The 24406-nt window shown below is 41.0% G+C and overlaps 1 protein-coding gene across 1 annotated transcript; it reads left to right on the top strand.

Moving 5' to 3' along the window:
- The first annotated feature begins 2965 nt into the window (after positions 1-2965).
- On the top strand, positions 2966-24105 carry LOC138795226 (uncharacterized). Its single transcript, XM_069974220.1, has 7 exons — positions 2966-3075; positions 4095-4245; positions 10780-10873; positions 11045-11163; positions 15718-15860; positions 19890-20087; positions 23915-24105. Exons 1-7 carry the CDS (start codon positions 2966-2968, stop codon positions 24027-24029), a joined length of 930 nt encoding a protein of 309 aa, XP_069830321.1. The 3' UTR covers positions 24030-24105.
- Positions 24106-24406: the final 301 nt, after the last annotated feature.

The following is a 24406-nucleotide window of genomic DNA, read 5'->3' as shown; positions in this document are numbered from 1 at the left end:
GTCCTTGGAATGAAGTTTTTATTTTACAGCTAAATCTATTTAGTATGGCCTGGCCCTGCGAGCAGCATTATCCTTAATAACAGCTAATTGCTCCCTGGAATGTAAAAATACAATGTTATCATTTTGAGCTATGCAATTCCATTACCTCTCATTCAGAATGGCCTTGAAATAATGTAACATTAAACGTGTATAATAAAATCTGCATTACGCATCATTTTACACCAAATGCACAACAGCGCCATACGTTGCCTTCTAATTGTGTGATTCCTGAGCGCAATCACTATTACTTGTTGTAAAGCCTATATCATACGGCGTATAACAGCAATGAATACAGATTATGGCGGTGGAATTCTTCATATTTCTTTACACAAGAAGCATCCAGCTGTAAAATGTAGATTTATAAAGAGAGCAGACTAAGAATGAATCAATGATGTCTCCGTTGAAGGTTTACATTGCCGCTATAATCTCGTAGATCACATTATTTGCATAGGTTAGTAGACATTCACTTTAAAGAGGACGCTTATGAAAAATGCATGCTGCAGTACAGGACAGGAACTATTGTATTGCTGTAGTGGGAAGAGCCGAGGACTGCATTTATCACATTCTGGTAGCACGACAAGTCACAAAGACTAGACAGATTACAACAATTTGTAGAACGAGGAGGCAAATGTGCTTTGATGTATATGAATAGGAATTAATATACTGAATTAAGAAATGAATAAACTGCACCGAACAAGTTTTTATTTTATTTAGGTTTTTAGAAAAAGACATAACGGTAGATATAGATGTAAAGTGCATAAATGACATCATACATTGGATATTTTAAATTGATAATTTCCTTAGGGGGGGGGGAACTTAAAGTGTGTCTGTGCAACTTATAGTATGTCACTTTGAAACGTATGTCATATGACATAGACATGTGAAAAGCTGTGACCTATCCCGTGTCTGGTGTTCAGACCCCACTCATGATTATTAGGGCTGGGAGAAGGACGCAGCTAAGCACTTTCCAGCATGCTTTCTTTGTCATCTTGCTGCGTCAGAAGGGTTTCATTGTAAATCTATGTAGCACATCTACTGCAGAGAGAAAGAGAGGGGAGGACTCAACCATGAACTTCTTTCTGCTCTAACCATCGGTGGTGGTCTGGGTGTTCACTTGTAGTGACAGAGGATTACTAAACATGTATGGACAAGTTACCATGTAATATGTCATGCCCCTGAATGTTCCTGTAGGTTCTTAGCATTGGAGATACTTAGTGATCCCATTGAAGGGTAGTGCTCCTGGCTTCTCCCTCAAATATGGCTTCATACACCCATCAATAGATCACGTTTAACTAGCATTGTTGCTTTGCAGTGTTGGGGAACTGAGATCAAATCTGACTATTCTGTTCAGTTTGACTAAAAGTGTCCCAAACTTTTGACATGTCCTGGAGACATAAAAACAAAAGATTGGCCAGCACATCCAATAGAACTATTATAAGTACGCAGGTGGATGGTGCCATGGCTGAAATACAAAAGCAAACACAAAAAATAGTCAGCAGCACACTGCAAACGCACGGATATATGCATAATATAGATATTTTTAAATTGCAATACTGCTATAGAAAAAATTTGGCTCTTGGCATACTATATGATTAAATAGTGTGTACCATCCTACCACGGGATGGACCCTACACTATAGATTTGTCTCGCCTGGCCTAGCATTAAGCCCACAAAAGTGTCTTTAACACTTTAAAAACTTTGATTGGTAAGGGTCTAGGTATTTAGACCCGCACTGAAGTGGCTAAGGCCTTGTCTTGGTGCAGGAGATGGTCTCCATAGACTTACAATGAAGCCTGTCGGAGGGAGTTATCCGAGGAGTGAAGCCCTCAGCCAAGCACTAGTTCTGGCTCTATCACGGATCAGGAAGGGTCCAAACACCAGATATCACCCGGCCAAAACTGTCTCTAGGACATGTCAAAAGATTTTTAAAGTGACACCGCTGATTTAATCTGAGGTGGCTTAGAACAAGTAGAATAGGAAAATACCAGTTATGTATCTGAAGAGTATCCCAAGTTTAGTTAATTCCATTATGTTAGGTGCCCACAGCAAGCACTTAGTAAACTATAAAAAATTGGATCTGCTTGTTGATTTCTGTCATTAGGGAAGGACAAGCATGAAGACAGTGAATTCCCAGGAGACATCACCCACATGAAATTAATGGTTATTACAGAAATCTAAAAACATTATTGAGTATAAGGTCCTTTTTATTCCGGGCTTTGTTGGGGTCTTAACTCCTAGAACACCATTAATGTAATTTTCTGAAACTGTGTGCTCACATAGTATGTATTTGATGTATTTGTATGTTTTATCATCTCCTGGGGTACAGTTCTCTGCATACACTCCATAAGATTTAATAAAGCACCAGGAGCCAGAATGTCCCCTGAAATGGCCAGAAGGAAATCAGCCAGACTTGGCTTCGATCCTAAGCCCTTGGTGCGGTGGTCATTACGCTCTCAATTCTGCTGCAATAATGCTGTAAATCAATTTGTGCCTTTCATGGAAATAGATTACTTTTCAAATACAACCAAACAGGAAACTAGCAAGAGTGAAGGGTGAACTGAGCAAATACATTAGGGTTTTCCCGGAGAATTATTTCATACATCACATCCATATCCTTATCTTACTTGTCATAGCAATTTGTGGGCAATATACTTAGATATCCGGCAGTTTCTCTAACAATAATTGATAGAAATGATGTATAACTGTTGTTACCTGGAATGGTAAAAATAAACTATGACATGAACCACTATAGGGAGGCACTGCATGTTTTATCTGTATATTAAAAAGTCAAAGGATCCACTGACGTAGTTGGGTTAATCCATAATGTATATTGATAAGTGTAATTATGAAAATGAAACACTAACTAAAACACAGATTCTATCTCTATCTATCTATCTATCTATCTATCTATCTATCTATCTGTCGGATGGAGAGTCCACAGCACACCAGCTCAAGTGGTAAAAAAGTGAGTTTTATTCCAAAGATGAAGAACAAAACAGATGCAACGTTTCAACAAACTCTTGTTGTCTTTCTCAAGTATGCGAGAGGTTGTTGAAACGTTGCATCTGTTTCGTTCTTCATCTTTGGAATAAAACTCACTTTTTTACCACTTGAGCTGGTGTGCTGTGGACTCTCCATCCTCTACTTTCGGAATCCTTGGCCTAAGGACTTATTACCTGAGCACCCGCCACATCACAATCGGACGTGCGGCTTGTTTTCTATTTTTCTATCTATCTATCTATCTATCTATCTATCTATCTATCTATCTATCTATCTATCTATCATCACAACCTGTACATTCCATATGCAACAATGCATTAGGACAAATCTGAAGGCAAGAAAGGATCTATCATATCTATCTATCTATCTATCTATCTATCTATCTATCTATCTATCTATCTATCTATCTATCTATCTGTATTTCCATCAGTGGTATTCATTTAGGGCAGGGATGGGGAAGGTACAGTCCTACAACTGTTGCAAAATTACAATTCCCATCATGCCCGAACAGAAATCACTGGCTGTCCAGGCATGATGGGAAATATAGTTTTGAAACAGCTGGAGCACTGAAAGTTCCCCATCCCTGATGGTACATAGCCAGGCCAGTCAGCCACATAAGAGGATAATATACTGATTCTTGGTATATATAAACTGAAGTGCAAATGAAGCAGTTGCCTAAAGTGCCGGAGCCTGAGAGGGTCCGAATGCTTCTCCTGCTCATAAAAGGACAGCAGGATTATAAATGACACCATAGGTGGGGAGCCTAGATTCTGCACCCAGGAGCCTTTGTCATTGTCAGTCATGTTTGATCAATTCCTAACCTCATGCAGCAGTAAACCATGACACTTTTGTATTACAGGTCTCAGGAAATAAATAACAGGGCATTTTCTCCAGTAGCGTATACTTTTCAAATGATATGCTTTGTGAAATGAAATATTATGCATTAGTGGAGGCCGACATCTGTTTGAGGGACAAGCCTTTTGACTAGGAATATAATCCTGAAATGAAGCATAGCTAGTGATTTCCATGCTCTGCTTATAATATTATCTCTTCAGCTCCTCAGGTGTGAACACAAGCAGTAACAGTTTCTCCAAATCCTATTCATCGCACTGCTCTGATCTAAGCGAAACCAACACATCTTTACCAGTCTTGTCAAGAAACAGAAGAGTATTGCAGCAGAGCTGTGATTCCGGCATTTCGTCTCCGGTGAGTACTTTCCCCATTTCCATATGTATACTTATAATAAGATGGGCTGTGCACAGCACCTAAACATCTTGTTATTTTTTATTCTATTTATCTCTAGCTGAGTGCAATTTCTGCTCCATAACTACAGAAAACTCCCTCTAGGAATAGTAACTGCATGTACAACGTGTTTTAAGGTGCTCATATATTTTACAATATAAAGTATATACTATTAAAATTATCTTTTTTTTATAAGGACAGTATCACTCAGTGATATCAGTATGGTTTACTAGTTTGAAAATGACCTTCTGCAGGACCATAGGGCAGTAAATACATTCATCTTCCTACTAGTAGAACACCTTTGATTTATGTTTATAGTTATTAATCCTGACACTTGCCCCTTGCGTTAAGCAGTATTATGTGGCTTTTCATACTTAGCCCCTCTTGTTTGGAGAGGCCATGCCTTATCAGCAGGTTGTTGAAGGACAAAGCATTTTTTAGGTTATATTGTGGTATTGGTGGAGGTCATAGTAAAATAGGTTTCAGAAACGTATATGGTCACTAATCAATTTTTGATATATTGCTGCTAGTAAACATTAGGCTCTTTAGAACTCTCTTTGATTGAACTGTAAAGGTGCACTTGCTAATCCACATCCATCTCATTTATGTGTGTCCCAACTTAAACATGGTGAATGGCGACCAATGTCACTATGACACAGCACCTGCAGGGGAAGCAGGCCAGCAGGCCAGGCTTTCTGTATCTAGACTGAACGCCATTAGACAGTGAATGTTTTTGACCCCTGATGATGTGTTTCTTTGAGGAGTTATAACAACTCTGAGTGATGGGTATTCATCCCACTTCTGAGCCAAGGTTACAACGTTCTCTTTAAAAATGTACAGCAAATCAACTTCAATTGTAAAAACTAGAACACTGTTACATCAAGAGATGGGATGATGGGACCTGCCACAGATTCCCCTATAGGGCAGTCTATTCTTGAGGTTTAAGGGGCTTACAGGGATGGCTTTATTATTATGTGTGGGCATAAAGGAGGGTACTATAGCTGTGTGTGGGGAGACATAGATGGGTACTATTGCTGTATGGGGACATTTTGAGGGATGGAAAAGCAGACATTACTAGTGATGTTTAAAGTACCAAGGTTCACTTCTATACATGTACAGGAAAATTCATGCATGACCACTGCTGCATTCAGCAGAGGAAATCAGGACTCCTGTTTTCATGTTCAGTGGGGACCCCCAGATGTGAGACCCCCAGTGATCATGCATTTATGACCTATGCTGTAGATAGTTGATGTTGTTCATAGGACAGACCCTTTATCTGTGCTGTAGTCAAGTTGTACTCTGTAGAGCTGTTATCTCAGTATTATATGGTGCTGCAATATTTAGAGCAGGGGTGTCAAACTCAAATACACAGTGGGCCAAAATTAAAAAATTGGACAAAGTTGCGGGCCAACATTCATAAATATTGAAGCGCGAATGCCGCAGTGCTGGCACTGTCAGAGCAGCGTGTGGTGTTCCTGGCACTGTCAGTAGTGTGCGTCTCCCAGCCCTGTGCACTATGATACTTGACATGATAAATTGCTGTGATATGATTAAACTCCAGCCCATATAATAGCCCCCCCCCAATATTGCCCCATGTAGTAGCCAACCTTTCCAATAGTGCCCATATAGCAACCAGCCCCCAAGTTTCGTATAGCAGCCAGCCCTCCCTAATAGTCTCATACAGTAACCATCCCCCCCAATAGTCTCATATAGTAGCCAGCCCTCCCCAATAGTCTCATACAGTAACCATCCCCCCCAATAGTCTCATATAGTAGCCAGCCCTCCCCAATAATCTCATATAGTAGCCAGTCCTTTCCAATAGTCTCTTATATAGTAGCAAGCCCTCCCCCATAGTCTCTTATATAGTAGCCAGCCCTCCCCCATAGTCTCTTATATAGTAGCCAGCCGTCCCCCATAGTCTCATATATTAGTCAGCCCTCCCCAGTAGTCTCATATAGTAGCCAGCCCTACCCAATAGTCTCATATAGTAGCCGGCCCTCCTCAATAGTTTCTTATATAGTAGCCAGCCCTCCCCAATAGTCTCATATAGTAGCCAGCCCTCCCCAATAGTCTCTTATTTAGTATCCAGCCCTCCCCAATAGTCTCATATAGTAGCCAGCCCTCCCCCATAGTCTCTTATATAGTAGCCAGCCCTCCCCCATAATCTCTTATATAGTAACCAGCCCTCCCCATAGTCTCATATATTAGCCAGCCCTCCCCAATAGTCTAATATAGTAGCCAGCCCTCCCCAATAGTCTCATATAGTAGCCAGACCTCCCACATAGTCTCTCATATAGTAGCCATGGCGGGCCAGATTTAATTGAAACTCGGAATTGCCTGGCGGGCCAAAAATAATCACACCACGGGCCAGATTTGGCCCGTTTTGACATGACTGCTTTAGAGGTATACTTTCATAGGTTGTGCTGAGCTTTTTTCTTAATCTGTGCTCAGTATGTTGTCTACAATGTATATCATTTGTGGGCCATAGGGTTGTTCCCCTGATGTTTTAATACCTTAGCATTGCCCCTGGCTGCCAGTGCTGTATCAGTGAATCACTTAAAGAGGTTATCCAGGATTAGAAAAAGCATTGCCACTTTATTGCAAAAACAACAATACCCCTGTCCCCAGGTTTTGTGGGGTATTACAATTCAGCTCCATTAACTTAAATGGAACCTAGCTGCAAAATCACACCCAAACTGCAAGAAAATAGCCATGTTTTTCTAAGCCTAGATAACCCCTTTAAAGTAGTGTTTCCTAACTCTAGTCCTTAAGGACCCCCAACAAGTTATGGTGTAAGGATATCCTATACAGAGTACACCTGTGGCGATCATCTGAGAAATACTATGGAAAACTTGAAAACTTGACATGTTGGTGGTCCCTGAGGAGAGGAGTTGGGGAACACTGACTAAGGGTAGCTTCACACGTACCAGATCCACAGCGGATTTCACACTGCACATCCTGGTAGTGTGAAGGTCTATGGGGTTACATATCCGCAGCAGAATTTTCATTCCACTGCTGATATGTAACCCAGCCCCTTTAACGCACCGCCACCCGCAGCCTGCGCCTCGGCTGTGTGTGAGGTTTTCAGGTCCCGTTGGTCCCCATCAGCCAATCAGTGCACGGCGAGAGGAGCCGGGAGCCTCACACACAGCTGCGGCGCAAAGCAGGTAATGTATTCTCCGGCCGGGGGCTGCAGGCGACAGGGGGTTAAAGGGGCCGGGTCACATACTGGCAGCGGAATGAAAATTCCGCTGCGGGTATGTGACCCATTCAACTTCACACTACCAGGATCCGCTGATTTTGCTGCAACCTTGCAGCGTGAAATCTGCTCCGGATCCGGTATGTGTGAAGCTTCCCTTAAGGTAGCTGCAAACAAGCTGTGGCTGGCAGATATTTAGGGCCCTATTTCATCGGACGATTATCGTTCAGATTATCGTTAAATTGTTCTAATCTAAACGATAATCGTTCGGTTGAAATGCAGTTAACGATTAACGACCGAATGAGAAATTGTTGATCGATTTATAAGACCTGGACCTATTTTTATCGTTGCTCGTTCGCAAAATGTTCGCAAATCGTTCGCATTGAATAAGACATCATTCGGTCGTTTGCAATAGATACGAACGCAATAGCGAATAAATAGCAAAGAAAAACGATCGCAATTACGATCATAAGTAACGATTATTGTTCCATGGAAATGAGTGAACGTTTTCAGGTCTTTTGCAATAGCGGTCGTTTGAGATTGTTAATCGTTAACAATTATGCAAACGATAATCGTCCGGTGGAATAGGGCCCTTGGACAACATGCATGTCAGGTGGAACGGAGTAAAGTTGACCTTTTACCTCAGGGCCCAAAAGCCTTCAAATGCCCCCCCCCCCCTCCTCCCCCACGTGGGTGGACTGCTTTGTGTCTTTGTCCTTGCTGACCTGCTTTTACTGTTGAGTAGGGATCTGAATGAGTAATCAATATCACTATAAAATATACAATGTGATAAAATATCTACAAAGACCATTATAATAATATATATATATATATATATATATATATATATATATATATATATATATATAGTACAATGTGCAGATGCTGTCTTTTCTCTCTTTATTTTCTTCTCCTTTTTGAAAATGCAGTAAAATCTTGGTCTTGAGCTTTAAGCACCAATACTTCATGTGTCAGCAACAGCAATGCAGGTCTGGGACCATGATCCCTGAGAATGAGTTTAATGGGACCCATTTTTACACGATGTAAATTACAGTGTTTTTTTTAGTGCTGTTTATAAAACTGTTTTGAGCTACTTGTCAACCTCAGCCGCCTATAAACACAGGCTTGTTCTGCCTAATGATACATCTGTTTCTGAGTGTCCTGCCGCAAAGATTACCCCACCATGGCACCACTTATAGACACCAAGGGTAACTACCACATTAGTGCCCTTTCCTGACCATGTAATTAGGCAGTGTTATCTGAAATCACTGGTATGAGGAGTTTATCAGGAGGCCTGGTGGGCACAGGGCAAGTGTCCTCTTTATGTTTACTCCAGTTCTCGGTCTATTTCCTCTTCATTCCTCACTAAATAGCTGAAGTGTAGTAATAAACAGACCATCCCCCGTGTACTGTTGATTAAACATTCAAAAACCTTTTAACATTTAATTTGCAGACAGCAGACATATGTTGTCAGAATAAATAAAATAGCTAAGTACAATCTCGTTTGATGCCGCAGGGTACACCGGAATTTCAGGACACATTCTAAAGAGAAGACAGAGTCAATATTTCTGAGCTTTCATGTTATGTTAGTGTTGTATTAGTATTCTTCTGATTTTTTTTTATGGATCTCATGTGATATATACTAATCTTTATTCTACAGATAATCCTACTAGCCTGGACATTAAAACCACAGATAAGTGGAGTGAATAAGATTAGGCAGCAAGTAAACAGCTAGCTCTTAAAGCTTATGTGTTATAACCAGGATATCTTCTATACAAAGAGAAACATGGTGGTACTACAAGTCCCATCCAGCATCACTAAGCCAAAGTATGCAACTTTAGGAAAAACAGCAGCAGCGTGTAATGGCTGGGCTAACTTTATAAAAAGATACAACCATGAAAATCATCAAATATAGAGAAGAAAAATAAGTTGCACTCAACGAATAAAATTCTTTGTCTTTATTTCTTCATATTAAAAAAAGAGTTATACGGACAAGGTGCGGACAGACATGGGTGCAGACGCCATGAAGGTGCTGGTGACAGGCTTTTTCATGCCCCCAAATGGCGCTTTTACGGACAACCAGGATAAATGGACAAAAAGGGAAAAAAAGTGAATTTGACAAGGGTCATATTGCGATGGCTAGATGACTAGGTCAGAGCATATCCAAAATGGTAGGTTTTATGGAGTGTTTGCAGTATGCAGTAGTTAGTACCTACCAAAAGTGGACCAAGGAAAGACAAACGGTGATTAGTGTTGAGCTGATCTGTCAAAAGTGTTCGAGTCGGCAACTGACTCAGCATTTGATTACCGGTGGCTGCAGAGATTGCATGCCGCCCTAGGGTTGCATGCGCCCATGGTGGCGGGTGCCTGCAGGCATTCCCCCATCCTTTATCCTCTCGGCTTGTCCACCACGTAATTTTCTGTACCACTGCGGTTCCTCCATTGCCTTTTATTGAAACCTGTCTAGATGTGCCTGTGATATAAAGAAATTGGACTATGAGTCCCATTGGGACATAATGTATGTTTACAATGCTGGTAAATGTGTTGCCCCTATATAGGCAGCAGAACAATCCATTTAAATAGAAATATTGATATCTTGCTTCTTTACAATCAAAACAAAAGCCAGTGTGTTACACATAAAAATGGTGTTTAGAAAATGGCATTTAATAAGTTTATGAAGGTTAATCTTACTATTAACCATCTTAAACATTTTTTTTAAGGGGAGAGCAGATTCGCATAAACCAGGCAAAAATCTACACCTGCTTCAGAGTGTACCTGCACCTTTTAGTAAATATGACCTAGGAAAAGGGGGCAGGGCTTTATTTAAGACCAGCGTACTGGTAAGGCAGTCTAGATAAATGTCCCCTTTTATTTCTTTAAATCTTGAATGGTATGCAAAACTTTAATGGATAGAGAATAGACAAAATCTGTTCAAAAGTTGTATTGAACCCGTGCAATCAGCATGTGTAATCTGTAGCCATGTTACAGAGTATAGTTCTTTTGGTAAGTGATAGGTTGTGAAAGTGTTTAGAAGTCTCCAACCTCATATAAGGGATTTGGAGGTTGATTTATGTCAAATGCCATAAGGATACACAATCTGAATGCTGTGATAGTTCTTCCTTAAATCAAAACAGAGGTACCGTAACTTTTACTTGCATATTTAATCTCAATTGTCCTTCTGTGACTTTGGTGATTTCAAGGTGTTGCTTTCCGTGGTTTAATCATTTTCAAGTGTTCCGTGAATGCACATGAAAACACTTCAAAACATAATTAGCTCTCTTTCTTCTCCGCATTTAAAGCTTCCATGTGATGCGTTCAAATATCTAACTTGGCACAAGTTGAAAGAACATGACGTACAGGGGACTCAAATTCGTTGTCCTAGAGTGAGAGAAGGTAAAATAAGAAACCTCTTATCTGCAAAAAACATTTGCTAAAGTCTTACTAAAATGTTTATCCACTCAACTCAAACCATGTAATGTTTCCCTCTTATTATTGTTGTTAGCAGATGAATACCTTTCAGCTGTTTATTCTTTTAACACTTGCATACATTTTATATGAACAAAGGGCCGACGGAGGATGAACTTGTAATAAGAGGAGAGGCTCATCTATTCCAAGAAAGGACACACACAAACGATAAAGAGATATGGAGGCAAAGACTGCAAGAAAACTGGGAGAATTGTCTGGTAAGACCTCATACTCCTGTTTCCTAGTGGGATAATCAGGGCCGGATTAAGGTTGGTGGAGGCCCCGGGCGGCAACCCCCCCCCCCCAAAAAAAAAACTATGCCACGATCTATACAGATGGCAGCTTACTGTAGGCGACTTAGCACAGGCCCCTCCTCGCTCCTGGCTGTATTGCTTAGCATCCTCCTCTGTTGCGCACGGGATGGTCACTAGAGGCTGCAGTGCAGAGGAAGATGACAGACCCTAGAGACAGGAGCGGGGAGGGCAAAGTATCAGAGTGTATTCCCACATTGTACTTGTGTTAATAAGGCAATGTGAGAACACAGCACTTTCTGTGCGCTGTTGCCCACTGTTTGAGGGTCCTATTACATAGCCTGATATCCTGGGTAAGCAGAACCGATCTACAAGGGTTCCTGCTGGTGGGGGCCCCTAAGTGGTGGAGGCCCCGGGGCACGTGCCCCTGGTGCCCTCCCTTTAATCCGGCCCTGGGGATAATACATATTATGCTACATGCTATTGTAGAGATAGTGTATGTGACCCCTGCCCCAATGTCATTCCATCAATCTACTGAATTCCTATCAACAAATTCTAACTCTTCTTAAGGCCCAATTACACCAACAGATCTGACGACAGATTATCTGCCAAAGATTTGAAGCCAAACCCAGGAACAGACTATAATCAGAGAACAGGTCATAAAGGAAAGACTGGATTTCTCCTCTTTTCAAATCCACTCCTGGGTTTGGCTTCAAATCTTTTGGCAGATAATCTGTCGTCAGATCTGTTGGTGTAATCGGGCCATTACTCTTAGTAGCCTAAAAAAGTGATGTATAGATTAAAAAGAGCTATAAATGATAAATCAACACAGCCTTTAACAGTTCTGGTAAATTATTAGTTTACCCTTTTAATTATTAGTATTATATCTGCAGACTCTTTTCTGTCTTCAGGATCTTTATTTGTATATATGAATCCCAACGCTACCACCTTTCTTTCTACTATTTACATTGTTATTTCGATTAAAATGTTATCAATACCATTTTGTATTTACCTGGCGAATCATTCACCTGGCATCCTGTGCTGGATCTGTAGCTGGGTTGGTTTTGTATATTTTTAGTATAAGCTAAAGTTCTTAAAGGGTACCTATCAAGTTTGTATTGGTGGGGGTTCGGGTACTGAGACCCCCACCAATCGTTAGAATGATGGGGCAGATGCACGCAGCAACACATGCTCTGACTCTTCATTTCTGTCTCACTGGTAAAGTAGCAGATGACAGAATTATAATGGAGCCCTATGGAACTTCTGGTTCAGTGATTACTGGAATTTCCATGGGGCTCCATTATTATTGGTTTGACTGCTACTTCAGCAGTGAGACGGCGATGAAGAGGCAGAGCGTACGTTGCTGCGTGTGTCTGCCTCTTCATTGTAACAATTGGCGGGGTCTCAGCACCCAGACCTTGACTGATATAGACTTCTGACAGGTTGCTGTGACATGTCAGAAGTTTATCTTAAAGGGTACCTATAATTTAAACACAGTTCTTTTTCCATAAATTGATTTATAAATGGAAAATAAATGATTATTTAATATTTATAAATTATTTTTCTCCAAATTATTTTGAACCTGACCAGTAACATTAAGGTTACCAATTTGTGATAGATAGATATCCAAAAAGAAAATTACTGCAGCACTCCAAAGTGGTGAAAAAAGTTATAACGGTGGTTTATTCAATCCATGTACAGGCAATGTACACCGTTATAACTTTTTTCACCACTTTGTAGTGCCGCAGTAATTTTCTTTTTGTATTTCCATACACCGAGTGATTCACGGTTTTACAGCTGGCACCCGCTGCTACATATCGAGTGCTGCGTCTCTTTGTGCATAGATGGATAGATAGATAGATAGATAGATAGATAGATAGATAGATAGATAGATACAAAAGAAAATCCATAGCACACCAGCGCTGGTGTGCTACGGATTTTCTTTTGTATTTGTTGGGATCCCGTGCCAAGGGACTTACTCCGTATAGCACCCGCTACTTGGATTCGGAAGTGCGGCTTTCTCCTTTCTCTAGATAGATAGATAGATAGATAGATAGATCCTTTCTTGCCTTCAGATTTGCCCTAACGCATTGTGGCATATGGAGTGTACAAGTTGTGAACCAGGCATATTCATACCCTACTGTAGGGTGGCCACTTAAGGTAACAGTGTACCAATCACATTATTTCTTTAAAGGGGTTGGCCACTTTGTAGTAAAATAGTTCAGTGTACAGTATTAGTAAATGTACTCACTGTTTTGTTTTGTTTCTGTCCATAAAATGGCCGACATGGAGGAGCATGTGACCCTGTCCCGCCCCCTAGTGTCCACCATAGGCATATACAGGCTCAGTGGTGGACACTGGGGGGCGGGACATGGTCACATGCTCCTCCATGTCAACCATCTCATGGCAAGAAACGCCACAGAGCAGGGCAGCACAGCCTGGAGGAGGGGAGAATAATTTTAGCTCTATGAGGTACACACGGAGCTGCTGTCAGTATATACAGTGAGGACACTTACTAATACTGTACACTGAGCAATTTTACTATAAAGTGGCCAACCCCTTTAAAGAAATCAGAGTTGTGATCCCAAGCAGTTTTACAATATACTCACTTTATTTAAATTTATGTTTTCCATGTTTATATCAACATTATACTGTACATACGACCAAACATGACCAAATATTGGCACAGAGGGAGCATGGACCACAGTTTGGCAGGAAGGGGGACAACTAGTGGCCGTTTGTATAACGTTCATTTAAACATAGAAAACTTAGCAATACCTAATGCCAAGGCTTTTCCATTTGCATAACACCATGTTTTTTTTTGTCCATGTGTGATTGTACAGCAGTAAAAAGGTTTCTTATATTAAAGCAAATGTACCAGTGCAAGTAATAAACAAACATTTGCATGCGGCCTGGCCTGTGCCGTCGCTAAAATTATGATGGTGCAATCAATTCTTCAAAACGTTGCCGGGTTCCCAAGATCTGGTCAATTGCACTGGAGGCGGGCCCAGCAGGGGCCAGTGCAGCAATATCACCCAATATGGCCGCCCTGGCTTTTCCTCAGTGCAAAGATATTGATGCATTGGGGGTGTTGGGCCCACCGGGCATCATTTTAAAAAATGGATGGCACCATTAGAATCTGTGTGGCAGCTCCGACCAGGTCATTTGAAAATATTTGCAAAAGGACCCTGGTTGACCTCAACCAAAACACCATCCCGTGTCTCAACGTCAGTGTATTCTAGAACATTGTCCCCTGGGAAATCAAATATGCAAAAGAACACTGCAGAGACACCATCACGTGTCTTGACGTCGGCGAACTAGCCAGACCTTCCTCCAGGAAGGAACAACCATGCCAACGAATGTCTCCAATTAAGGAAAACACCTAAGCAAGGTATCCATCCACAGACAGCTGTGCAGCTTGCACTTACTAGTCATTGCTCCCACTAGCTAGAAACCTACTCCACACTGATGAGGGGCAAAAACCCTGAAACAGCTGTCTGTAGATGGATACCTTGCTTAGGTGGTTTCCTTAATTGGAGACATTCCTTGGCTTGGTTGTTCCTTCCCGGAGGAAGGTCTGGCTAGTTCACTGACGTCGAGACACGTGATGGTGTCTCTGCAGTGTTCTTTTGCATATGAAAATATTTGTTCTTGCTTGTCCTGGTATATTTGCTTTAAGGTTTCATTATCTGGTTTCTATAGTCAAGTTTCTAAAGTCAAGTAAAAGGTAAGAAAGATACAAGAACAGTGTGAGCTGATGCACAAGCATTGTAGCATAGTTTGACAGAGAGCAGTCAGTCTGCAGATTTTTAGTCTGTTGAACATGTTCCCAATGCATTTCAAGTAATATTTTATTATGTTTTAGCACTCCATGGAGAAATAAATTGGCCTTTGCTGGTCCGAACTCAGTGTAGCATTCCTTGAAGTATATATATGTATAAAACAAAGAGCTGTCTGGCATCTCTGAAAACTTGAAACCATTAGAGACAATAAAGCCAGTATGACATGCCTCAGTGACTGGTTTCCGTCACTGGTGCATATAGAGGTTGCATAGCTTTGCACTACAAGGTGTTGTAGACTGCCCCAGGGAGCCGAGAAGACTCCAGCTTCAGCGCTGCCTGCTTACAATGAATTCATACATAACAAACTATAAACCATGACTGACTATGTGCAAATGACTTGTAACGTAAGCCGTGACTGTTATAAAGAAATCCAATTTTCTCAGAGAGCAGCTGAATTGGAACTTTTAGCAGCTTGTTAGGGAGTATGATAAATCTCAGAAATCTCCCAGAAATAATATATTTCCATAAAAATTATATATTGCTGTTTTTCATAGTATAATGAAATTTCAATTTATCTGGGAATTGATTTTCCCCCCTCCATTTTTATTTATGGCTGTTGTATAAACTCCTCATAAGGAAAGCAAATGACAAAACATAAGAAAAGGGTCAGGCTAAGCCTTAGGAATGGGGTAAGGAAGGTCACATGATGGGAATCCAACTTACTTTTGTTTGTTCATAGAATATAAACCTGTCTTATCAAGATCTTGGGGATCCTTACCAAGAAAACAATTTTCAGCGAGTTCTTCGCCGTCTGATAAGAGTAGAAAGACTTTGGTTGGTCGACAACTCCTTGAAAGACTTGAGTGCCATTCGTTTGCCAAGGTATGCCACACATACAATAGTAATTCCCTTTCATATAATCAAAAATGTGCTTTATTTAAAGGGAACCAATCTCGTCCCTGAGCCAGTGTGACTTGGCGCCAGTCCCTTATAGTTGCAGGGCATAGCTCTCTGATGATGTGCTGGCAGACTCCGTCAGGGTGGCAATTTCAAAATATTGATCTTTAATCCTCCGTCTTGGCGCCCAGTAACTAGGCATGAGGGCAGAGCAACGGCAGTAGTCAAATTGCTTTGACCCTATTCCCAGCCAATCGGGCTTGATTGGCAGCCTGAGCGTTGAGCTTTGCATTACGTTCCCAGAGGCTCAAGCGTGAGTGACTGGGAAGAGGGCAGAGGCGACGTGATTACATGCTTCTTTGGCTCTGACCTCATGCCTAATTACCAGGTGCCGGAATGGAAAATTAGGCAATATTTTGAAATTGCCAACCTGCCAGAGTCTGCCGGGTATAGCTTTACAGGGCTTTCCTTGGCAGCTGTACAGAGGCCATATCACACTCCCTCAAGGAGCTGATTGGGTCCTTTTAAGAGTAAATGCTGATGCTCAACCATGTATAATAAAGATTCCTAGCAGATAATGGCAAGACCGCATGGATTTACCCTTGGCGAAAGGGTTAACAATCCGGACACATTGCATTCATGTTTTGCTTAGTACTTTTGTCACAACCAACTGTTATCCAAGTATACAAGTTCAAGTGCTGTCTTGGCTAAATATCAGAGTAGACATGAACCTGAAATAAAATTTTCGTTTTTCGAAACATTTGGCTCAGATATATCAGCCTGGAGTTTCTTTTTCTTATACCAAACTTTGAAAAATCTTGGCACACCGTGGGGCATCTTTCCTCAAAACACATTTATTTTGTGTTTTAGGCAGTTTTCACTTCATAGTTGGGGGGGGGGGGTGACCTCACAAGGAAAATGGTATGGCCTGAAAAGCTGCACATTATGCTGAGATGGGTCAACATTGGGGCAGAGATCTTTAAGACGGCATAAGGTTGGTATAAAAGTTAGATGGAAAACTGGAATTACTTAAGACCGTTTTAAAGCAAGATGGGCGCTCGTTTGCAATGGCTTTGCAAGGCATGAATAATCAAGCTGCATGAACAATCACTGCATTGTTTTTTTAAATATATTTTTATTTAAGCATAGACAAGCAGTTCATATCACTGCATTGTTTGAGAAGCCACTTAAATATATTGCCATTGGCCACACATCTGTTTACACAGGGAGAAGTGCTGCCGATAACAATAAATTTTACAGTCCACACAAAAGATGTGCTTAGCCAACGAGCGGGCATTTTCCTTCTCCTAGGCTGATAACTGATATTTTGACATAGGCCAATTATCAGCCAAAGAGCGTTTCTAGAAACGCTCCTTGCCAACAATCTGCCCGTGTGAAAGGGCCCTGTATGTGCCATGTTTATCAAACTGTGATAATTTTGCCTCAATGTGTTTCCATTCAAAGTTAAGCTTTTAGGGATGACTGGTTGAGATTTTATAATATGATTTATTATGTTATTTCTTATTTCTAATGTTTGTTTAATTTTTTTTTTATCTCACAAATGATCCCAATGCTTAGTGTTTGTTACAATTACATATATGTTTGTACTATTCAGGTAGTTTCCATGTAACTGTTGATGCCATAGCAGCCTCAGTTACAAGGCAAAACAATTCTGTATTGTGACATTTATCATAATCTCAATTGATAGAGGTTAAACAAGATTCAGCTTTCGTTATATACCCTGTTTCCCAAAAATACTACTGTGTCTCATATTAATTTTGCTCCCAAAGTTGCAACATGTCTTATAATAATAATAATAATAATAATAATAATTTTTATTTATATAGCGCCAACAGTTTCCGCAGCACTTTACAATTCTGGAGGTACATACATAGACAAAAAAATAGACATTACAGAGATATACATATAATTATCCATACATGAGGAGTGAGGTCCCTGCTCGCATGCATGAGCTTACATACTATCAGGAGGGGGTTTGAGACAAAATGGCAGAGGGGCAAAGTGCATCATTGTTCTTATGATCCGGCCATCTTTATAAATAAGGCAGTGCAGGTAAGGGTGGGTGAACCTGTCACCAGCTAAGTGCTTAAATGCTTGGCGTGTGTGTATGTATGTGTCTGTGTGTGTGTGTGTGTGGTGGAGGTGTGTGTGTCTATGTGTGTGTGTGTGTGGGGGGGGTGGTTGAGGGTAGCAGTCAAAATTAGGGAACCTGGTAAGCCTGCTTGAACAGATGTGTTTTGAGGGCAAGTTTGAAGCTTTGTGTATTGGAGGTGAGTCTGACAGTCTTGGGTAATGCATTCCATAGAACGGGTGCAGCTCGGGTGAAGTCCTAGAGACGGGAGTGAGAGGTGCGGATCAAGGAGGATGTTAGTCGTAAGTCATTAGAGGAGTGTAAGGCACGGGTAGAGCAGTAGACAGAGATTAGGGAGGTGATATAGGGAGGTGCAGCACTGTGGAGAGCTTTATGGGTGAGCATAAGGACTTTGTATTGTATCCTGAGTTTAATAGGGAGCCAGTGTAGTGACTGGCACAGGGGGGAGGCATCTGTATAGCGGCTGGACAGGGAGATGAGCCTGGCCGCTGTATTGAGAATGGACTGGAGAGAGGAGAGTTTAGAGGAAGGAAGGCCGATTAGTAAGGAATTGCAGATGTCTTATTTTTCCATGAAGAAGAATGAACACTTAGGGGGAGATTTATCAAAGGGTGTAAAATTTAGACTGGTGCAAGCTGCCCACAACAACCAATCACTGATCAGCTTCCAGCTCTGGTGAAAGGAAACAGGAGCTGTGATTGGTTGCTGTGACCAGTGTGCACCAGTCTAAATTTTACACCCTTTGATAAATCTACCCCTTAATGTTAAAGAAGAATCAAGAACATTTGTTATATACTGTATAGTAGTTGTCATCACAAAGCAGCATAACCAGAAAAAAACAACCTTCCCTCTCCCCACCCCCTCCCCTTATCGGCGTGGCGTCGGGGTCTTACTTGTGGCAGGGGTCTTACTTTATTTATAGGATGTCTTCTTTTCGAGGAAACAGGGTAGTAAAGGATGCTAAGTAGAGATGAGCGAACCGGGTTCGGGTTCGAGTTCGAGTCGATCCGAACCCGAACGTTCGGTATTTGATTAGCTGGGGCTGCTGAACTTGGATAAAGCTCTAAGGTTGTCTGGAAAACATGGATACAGCCAATGACTATATCCATGATTTCCACATAGCCTTAGGGCTTTATCCAAGTTCAGCAGCCACCGCTAACCAAATGCCGAAAGTTCAGGTTCGGATCAACTCGAGCATGCTCCAGGTTCACTCATCTCTAATGCTAAGGGATCATTTGTTCAATGCAGCAATTATTTTGAGTGATATAAGAAATAGCACTGTCTCTGTAGCACGACCAAGGAGGAAACTGTTACTTCTATTTCTCTAATTACAGTCTCAGGCTCCCTATCTTGTGTCTATAGTATGGTTAATGGAGTCACATTTCTATCGCTACTATAAGGCTAGCGTCACACACAGTAGATTTTTGAAAGACTGCAAGTGCAGTTTTTGAGCCAAAACCACAAGTGGATCCAGCAGTAAGGAGTATGAATCCTTCCTTTATATTCCCCATTCTTTTTAATTCACTCTTAGTTGTGTCTAAAGAAAACTGCCATGTGTGACTCCAGCCTAATAGTCAGTTCTTAAAGGGGTTATCCAGGATTAATAAAATTATAGCTACTTCCTTGTGAAAGCGGCATCACCCCTGTCCCCAGGTTGTGTGTAGTATTACAATTCAGCTCTAGTCACTTCAATGGAACTGAGCTGCAAAACCACACCCAAACTAGACACAGGAATGGTGCTATTTCTAGAGGATAGTGGCCATGTTTTCCTAAGCCTTGACAACCCTTTTAAGGACGTTTTAGAGTTTGCAGTTTGGTTTTCTACTAAACTATGTTGTAATGACTGACCTGCTCATTTGTGAGTACTGTTTAATATAATAGACTGACCTCGGTTATTACAGGTGCAAAGAGTTAAATTTAAGCAAAAATCACTTTAAGTCCTTTAAACAGCTGCCAAAGCTTCCTGCAATCCAGCACTTATCACTTGCAGAGAATCACATTGAATCTTTGAGTGGACTTGCAGACTTGAAGTATTCTCCATTAGAGTCACTTGTTCTGAAGTCAAATCCGTGTGAATTTTTGGAAGACTACAGACTACGGTACGTTACAACCATTGTGTTATTAGATATACTAACTTACCATATTTTTTTTGATATTTCTGCATTTATACTTGAGTCACAAACCGTAATGATTACATTGTGCTACAGGCTAATGAAAACAGTGTTCACAATGTCGCCTGACTACATTCAGGCCCAATATAACGACATCTGCTCACATTTCTTACAGCTAATTGGTTTTCCACCGATTATGCAATTTTTTTTTTTATTAAGTCACTTAGAAGGCAATTAAAAGACCAATGCCTTTGCTGCTCCTATACATGGAGACCGGCGTCACTGTGGCCTTTGTCATAAAGGGGAGGACCTGCATCAAGTACTTTGCCTGGGACCATTTGGGCAAGAAAAAAAAGCTCCTGCAAAGTAAATCATAGAGTCCTATTGGCAACATATCCATTGGACCTGCATAATGCAAAGGTTCTAAAGGTTGCCATACACCTACAATAACTGATGGCTAAATGGTCATCAGACCATCAGGTATTTCAACGGTCTGCCCTCCTTATACACGACCAAGCATTTCTGTGTTCTCTATGGGGAGAGGTAAGCCGCAGCTAGGGCGCTCTTACTGCACCTTATCTATTTGTAAACAAATGGGTCAGGGGTGATTCTCCATCACGACCGACCCCGATCTCCAATGACCTAATCTATTGGGGGGGTATAAACGCTAGACTAATAGCCAAACCTGCCGATGAAAGTCTAAGGTGTGTAAGGACCCTTAAGGATACCACAAGAAGCTAGAGTAAAGAACAATATATCTACACATCCCCCAAGGTCGCTCCTTTGCTTCAGTTATTCACAGCTAAATTGTTGGAACAGTATTTTGCCAAGATGATTATTCCTCAGTAAAGACACTGCTTTGTTGTAGTGCATGTCTACCTAACTAACTCTGTGTGATTCTATGTCTTAGGGTACTATTAGGGGAAGCGTTTTTTTTACCAATCAACGATAAATTATCACAAACGAGATTATCGTTAACTTGAAATCGTTCACCATATTACACAGAATGATAATCGTTAGTTACCATCGTTATAAAAAACAACGATTGTTTACTCCATCTGATTCCAGCAAAATAATGAACAATGTGCAATTACACTGAATGATTAGTGAACAAATGTGGAATTACAGCGAACTATTACAGATCAAAACCAATGATCAACGACACACAAGCGATATTTCGATCATTGCCTGCAATTGCACAGGACGATTATTGTTGAAATTCCAATGATATAACGATTTTCGGGACAATAATCGCCCCATGTAATAGGGCCCTTACCATAAGGGCTCCTCAGTTATCAACCTACTGTACCTGAAACTGCATCAGCTAGTGCTCCAAAGAGCTTTATTATCCACAACCACTACTGTGTGGACTCCTAAGCAGCCTGACTAGCCAACAGAGTGTGGCTTTTACTTGTGGGAGCCCTCTAGTTATCTACCTGGACAGCAAATATTTTTATTTTTGTTTTATAAACATATCCTTCTGACATAGATCTGACAACAGACAAGGTTAGAAAAACGTAGCTGCATTATCACGGAGAGTATCACACCTGTCCATGTCAGTGTCTGGTACTGCAGTTAAGCCCTGTTACCATTAATGGAGCACAAGTTATGGATGAGAATAATGAGAAGAGATGATCGAACCTCATTTGATTACTGGTGGCTGAAGAAGTTTGATGCAGCCCTAAGGCTGCATGGAAAACATTTGATATAACCATAGGCAGCCACCAGTAATCAAATGCTATACACATGGGTTCAGATGAAATTGAACATGTGCGAAGTTAGATCATCTCTACTCATCATTCTCAACCATAAATGCCAGACATTCGGGTTTGGAGGAACTTGAACATGCTCGAGGTTCAAGTCTCTCTAATGATGAATATGTTTTTCTAATCATGTACTACCCTGTTAGTGCCTTACACTCCCAGTACGATTGCTGCTGTACTATGCAGTTAAAGCGTAACTATAATTTCAGTAGCCAAAAAATTCCTCAAATAAAAAGCCCACGTGTTACCCTTTAAAAAGAGCCCTAAACTGCGTTGATAGTGTGTACGGTCGCCGAGATATCCCTAGTTGTTTGGCTCAGAAGAATAAATGATTTTTTCTCCTGGCTGAGACAAAGTGGGCGTGGCCTATCCCTCATCTCCCTGGCTGGGTCCCTCCATTCACTGAGCAGCACCTTAGCAGATGTATCACACATAGCAGGATCAGATAGAGCCCCAGCATACAGTATCACAATGTAAGATTAGATACAGAGCCCCAGCAGATGGTATCACACATAGCAGGATCAGATAGAGCCCCAGCATACAGTATCACAATGTAAGATTAGATACAGAGCCCCAGCAGATGGTATCACACACAGTGGGATTAGATACAGTCATCTGCTCTCATAACACTGTAGGATAATGTCAGCTCCAGCTCTTCCCCTGCGCTGCTCCTCACACACAACACCCTCAGCTCTGCTATGTGATCTCTGTGAGGAGAGGGGGGAGAACGTGCTGCTAGGAGGTGGGGGGGAGGTTTTGTTTCTGTTTCTCCCTGTGTCAGGGCTGTTATCTGATGCTGCTTTCAGAGTCTGTACTCTAGGTACAGATCTCCAGGGAGGGGGCGTGTCCAGCAGAAATGCACAAGTATCACAGAGGCAAAAAAAGCTTTGAGGGGACAATTAGCCTTATGTATTTAAAAAACTGTTCATTTTAGGTTATTAATGTATATTGCAAAAATTATTATCATGACCTAAGCTAACTAAAACTGAATGGTCAAAATATTTTATAGTTACTCTTTAAACTAGTTCCTGTAGTTTGCAGCTTTGTTGTATGTGTTGAGTGACATCAACAGCCATGCGCACCAATATTTACCTTCTGAAGCTCATTTATCAACTTGTGTATAGATTTGATCTACGAAAAATGTTGAGTAAGGCTGGGTTCACACACAGTATATTTCCGGCAGTATTTGGTCCTCATGGCAACCAAAACCAGGAGTGGATTGAAAGCATAGAAAAGCTATGATCACACAATGGTGAAATTGAGTGGATGGCTGCCATATAACAGTGAATAACTGCCATTATTTCAATACAACAGCCGTTGTTTTAAAATAACAGCAAATACAATTACAACATTCAATTACAACATTATGTGAACAGAGCCTTTTTGTGTTTTCAATCCACTCCTGGTTTTGGTTGCTATGAGGACCTGACATGAGGACCAAATACTGCCTGAAATATACTGTGTGTGAACCCAGCCTCAATGTGTGCATTGATCTACCTAATAAGCTCTTTCCAATTGTAGCATATTGTCTGCTTTGGGCAATTCTTTTATGCTAGAAGCGTCTCCTAAAGATGAGCTGATCACAGGGTATCCGGCAGTTGAAACCTTAACAGTCAAATAACGTGAAAGAAGTGTTGAATTTCCACTGCAGGAATAATAGTGTTTTACACAGCTCCTGTTGACATGTAGTAGATTGTAGTACATTTCAAAAGTTTTGATCGGTTCAGGTCTTAGTGTTCAGACCTGTACTGATGAGGTGAGCGAGCCAGGAGAAGACCGCGCTAAGCACGATCCTCTCCAAGCTCTAGGTCACATGATCAGTCAGCTCATAATGTAAGTCTATTGAGCCCAACTGACTATGCTGAACGTGCTGCAGCGCGTTTCTCTCCCTTCTCGCTCTGACAATCGGTATGGGTCTTAACATTCAGACCCAGACCAATTCAAAACTTTTGACATTTAGCTTATAGCTTATATTTTAGCTTATATACAAAAATAATTGTTTATGGCTCATTTATTTTTCATGACAATATATGTATTTTTTTTATATTTCAGAGTGTTCTCTATTTTGCCAAACTTGAAAACTTTAGATGGAATTGCAAAACTTCCAGAGGATTGGCCTGTGGCAGAAGAAAGCCATTTCTTAACAAGCAAGTGCACAATTTTGTAATAATTTCCTGCATTGGTGCCTGACATATACAAGCAAAGCAGAACTGACTGGTAACAAGCAGCTCATTTCCTCAAGGTGCTGAGCACACTGTATTTTTGATAACAATAATAAAATATATATAAGGATATTTAACTTTGTTCTGTCATTTTAGACTTTTGATGACTAAGACAAAAACACACAGCTCAATTTAAAGGGAGTGCCCCCAAGTCTTTGAATTTTGTTTCACCTACTTTCAGTCAAAAATATTTCTGTTAAAGGTAATTGTTTTTACAGTAAAAGCCTGATTGTTATTGTTAGTATTGTTTTTTTTTTCTTTATATTTTAAATAACAGCAATTATTTGCCATTAAATGACGGCCATCCACAAAATTTAAAGTG

This window comes from Dendropsophus ebraccatus, chromosome 6, assembly GCF_027789765.1.
Source record: "Dendropsophus ebraccatus isolate aDenEbr1 chromosome 6, aDenEbr1.pat, whole genome shotgun sequence".
In the NCBI taxonomy this organism is placed as follows: domain Eukaryota; kingdom Metazoa; phylum Chordata; class Amphibia; order Anura; family Hylidae; genus Dendropsophus; species Dendropsophus ebraccatus.
This window is presented reverse-complemented; position numbering and strand designations above follow the sequence as displayed.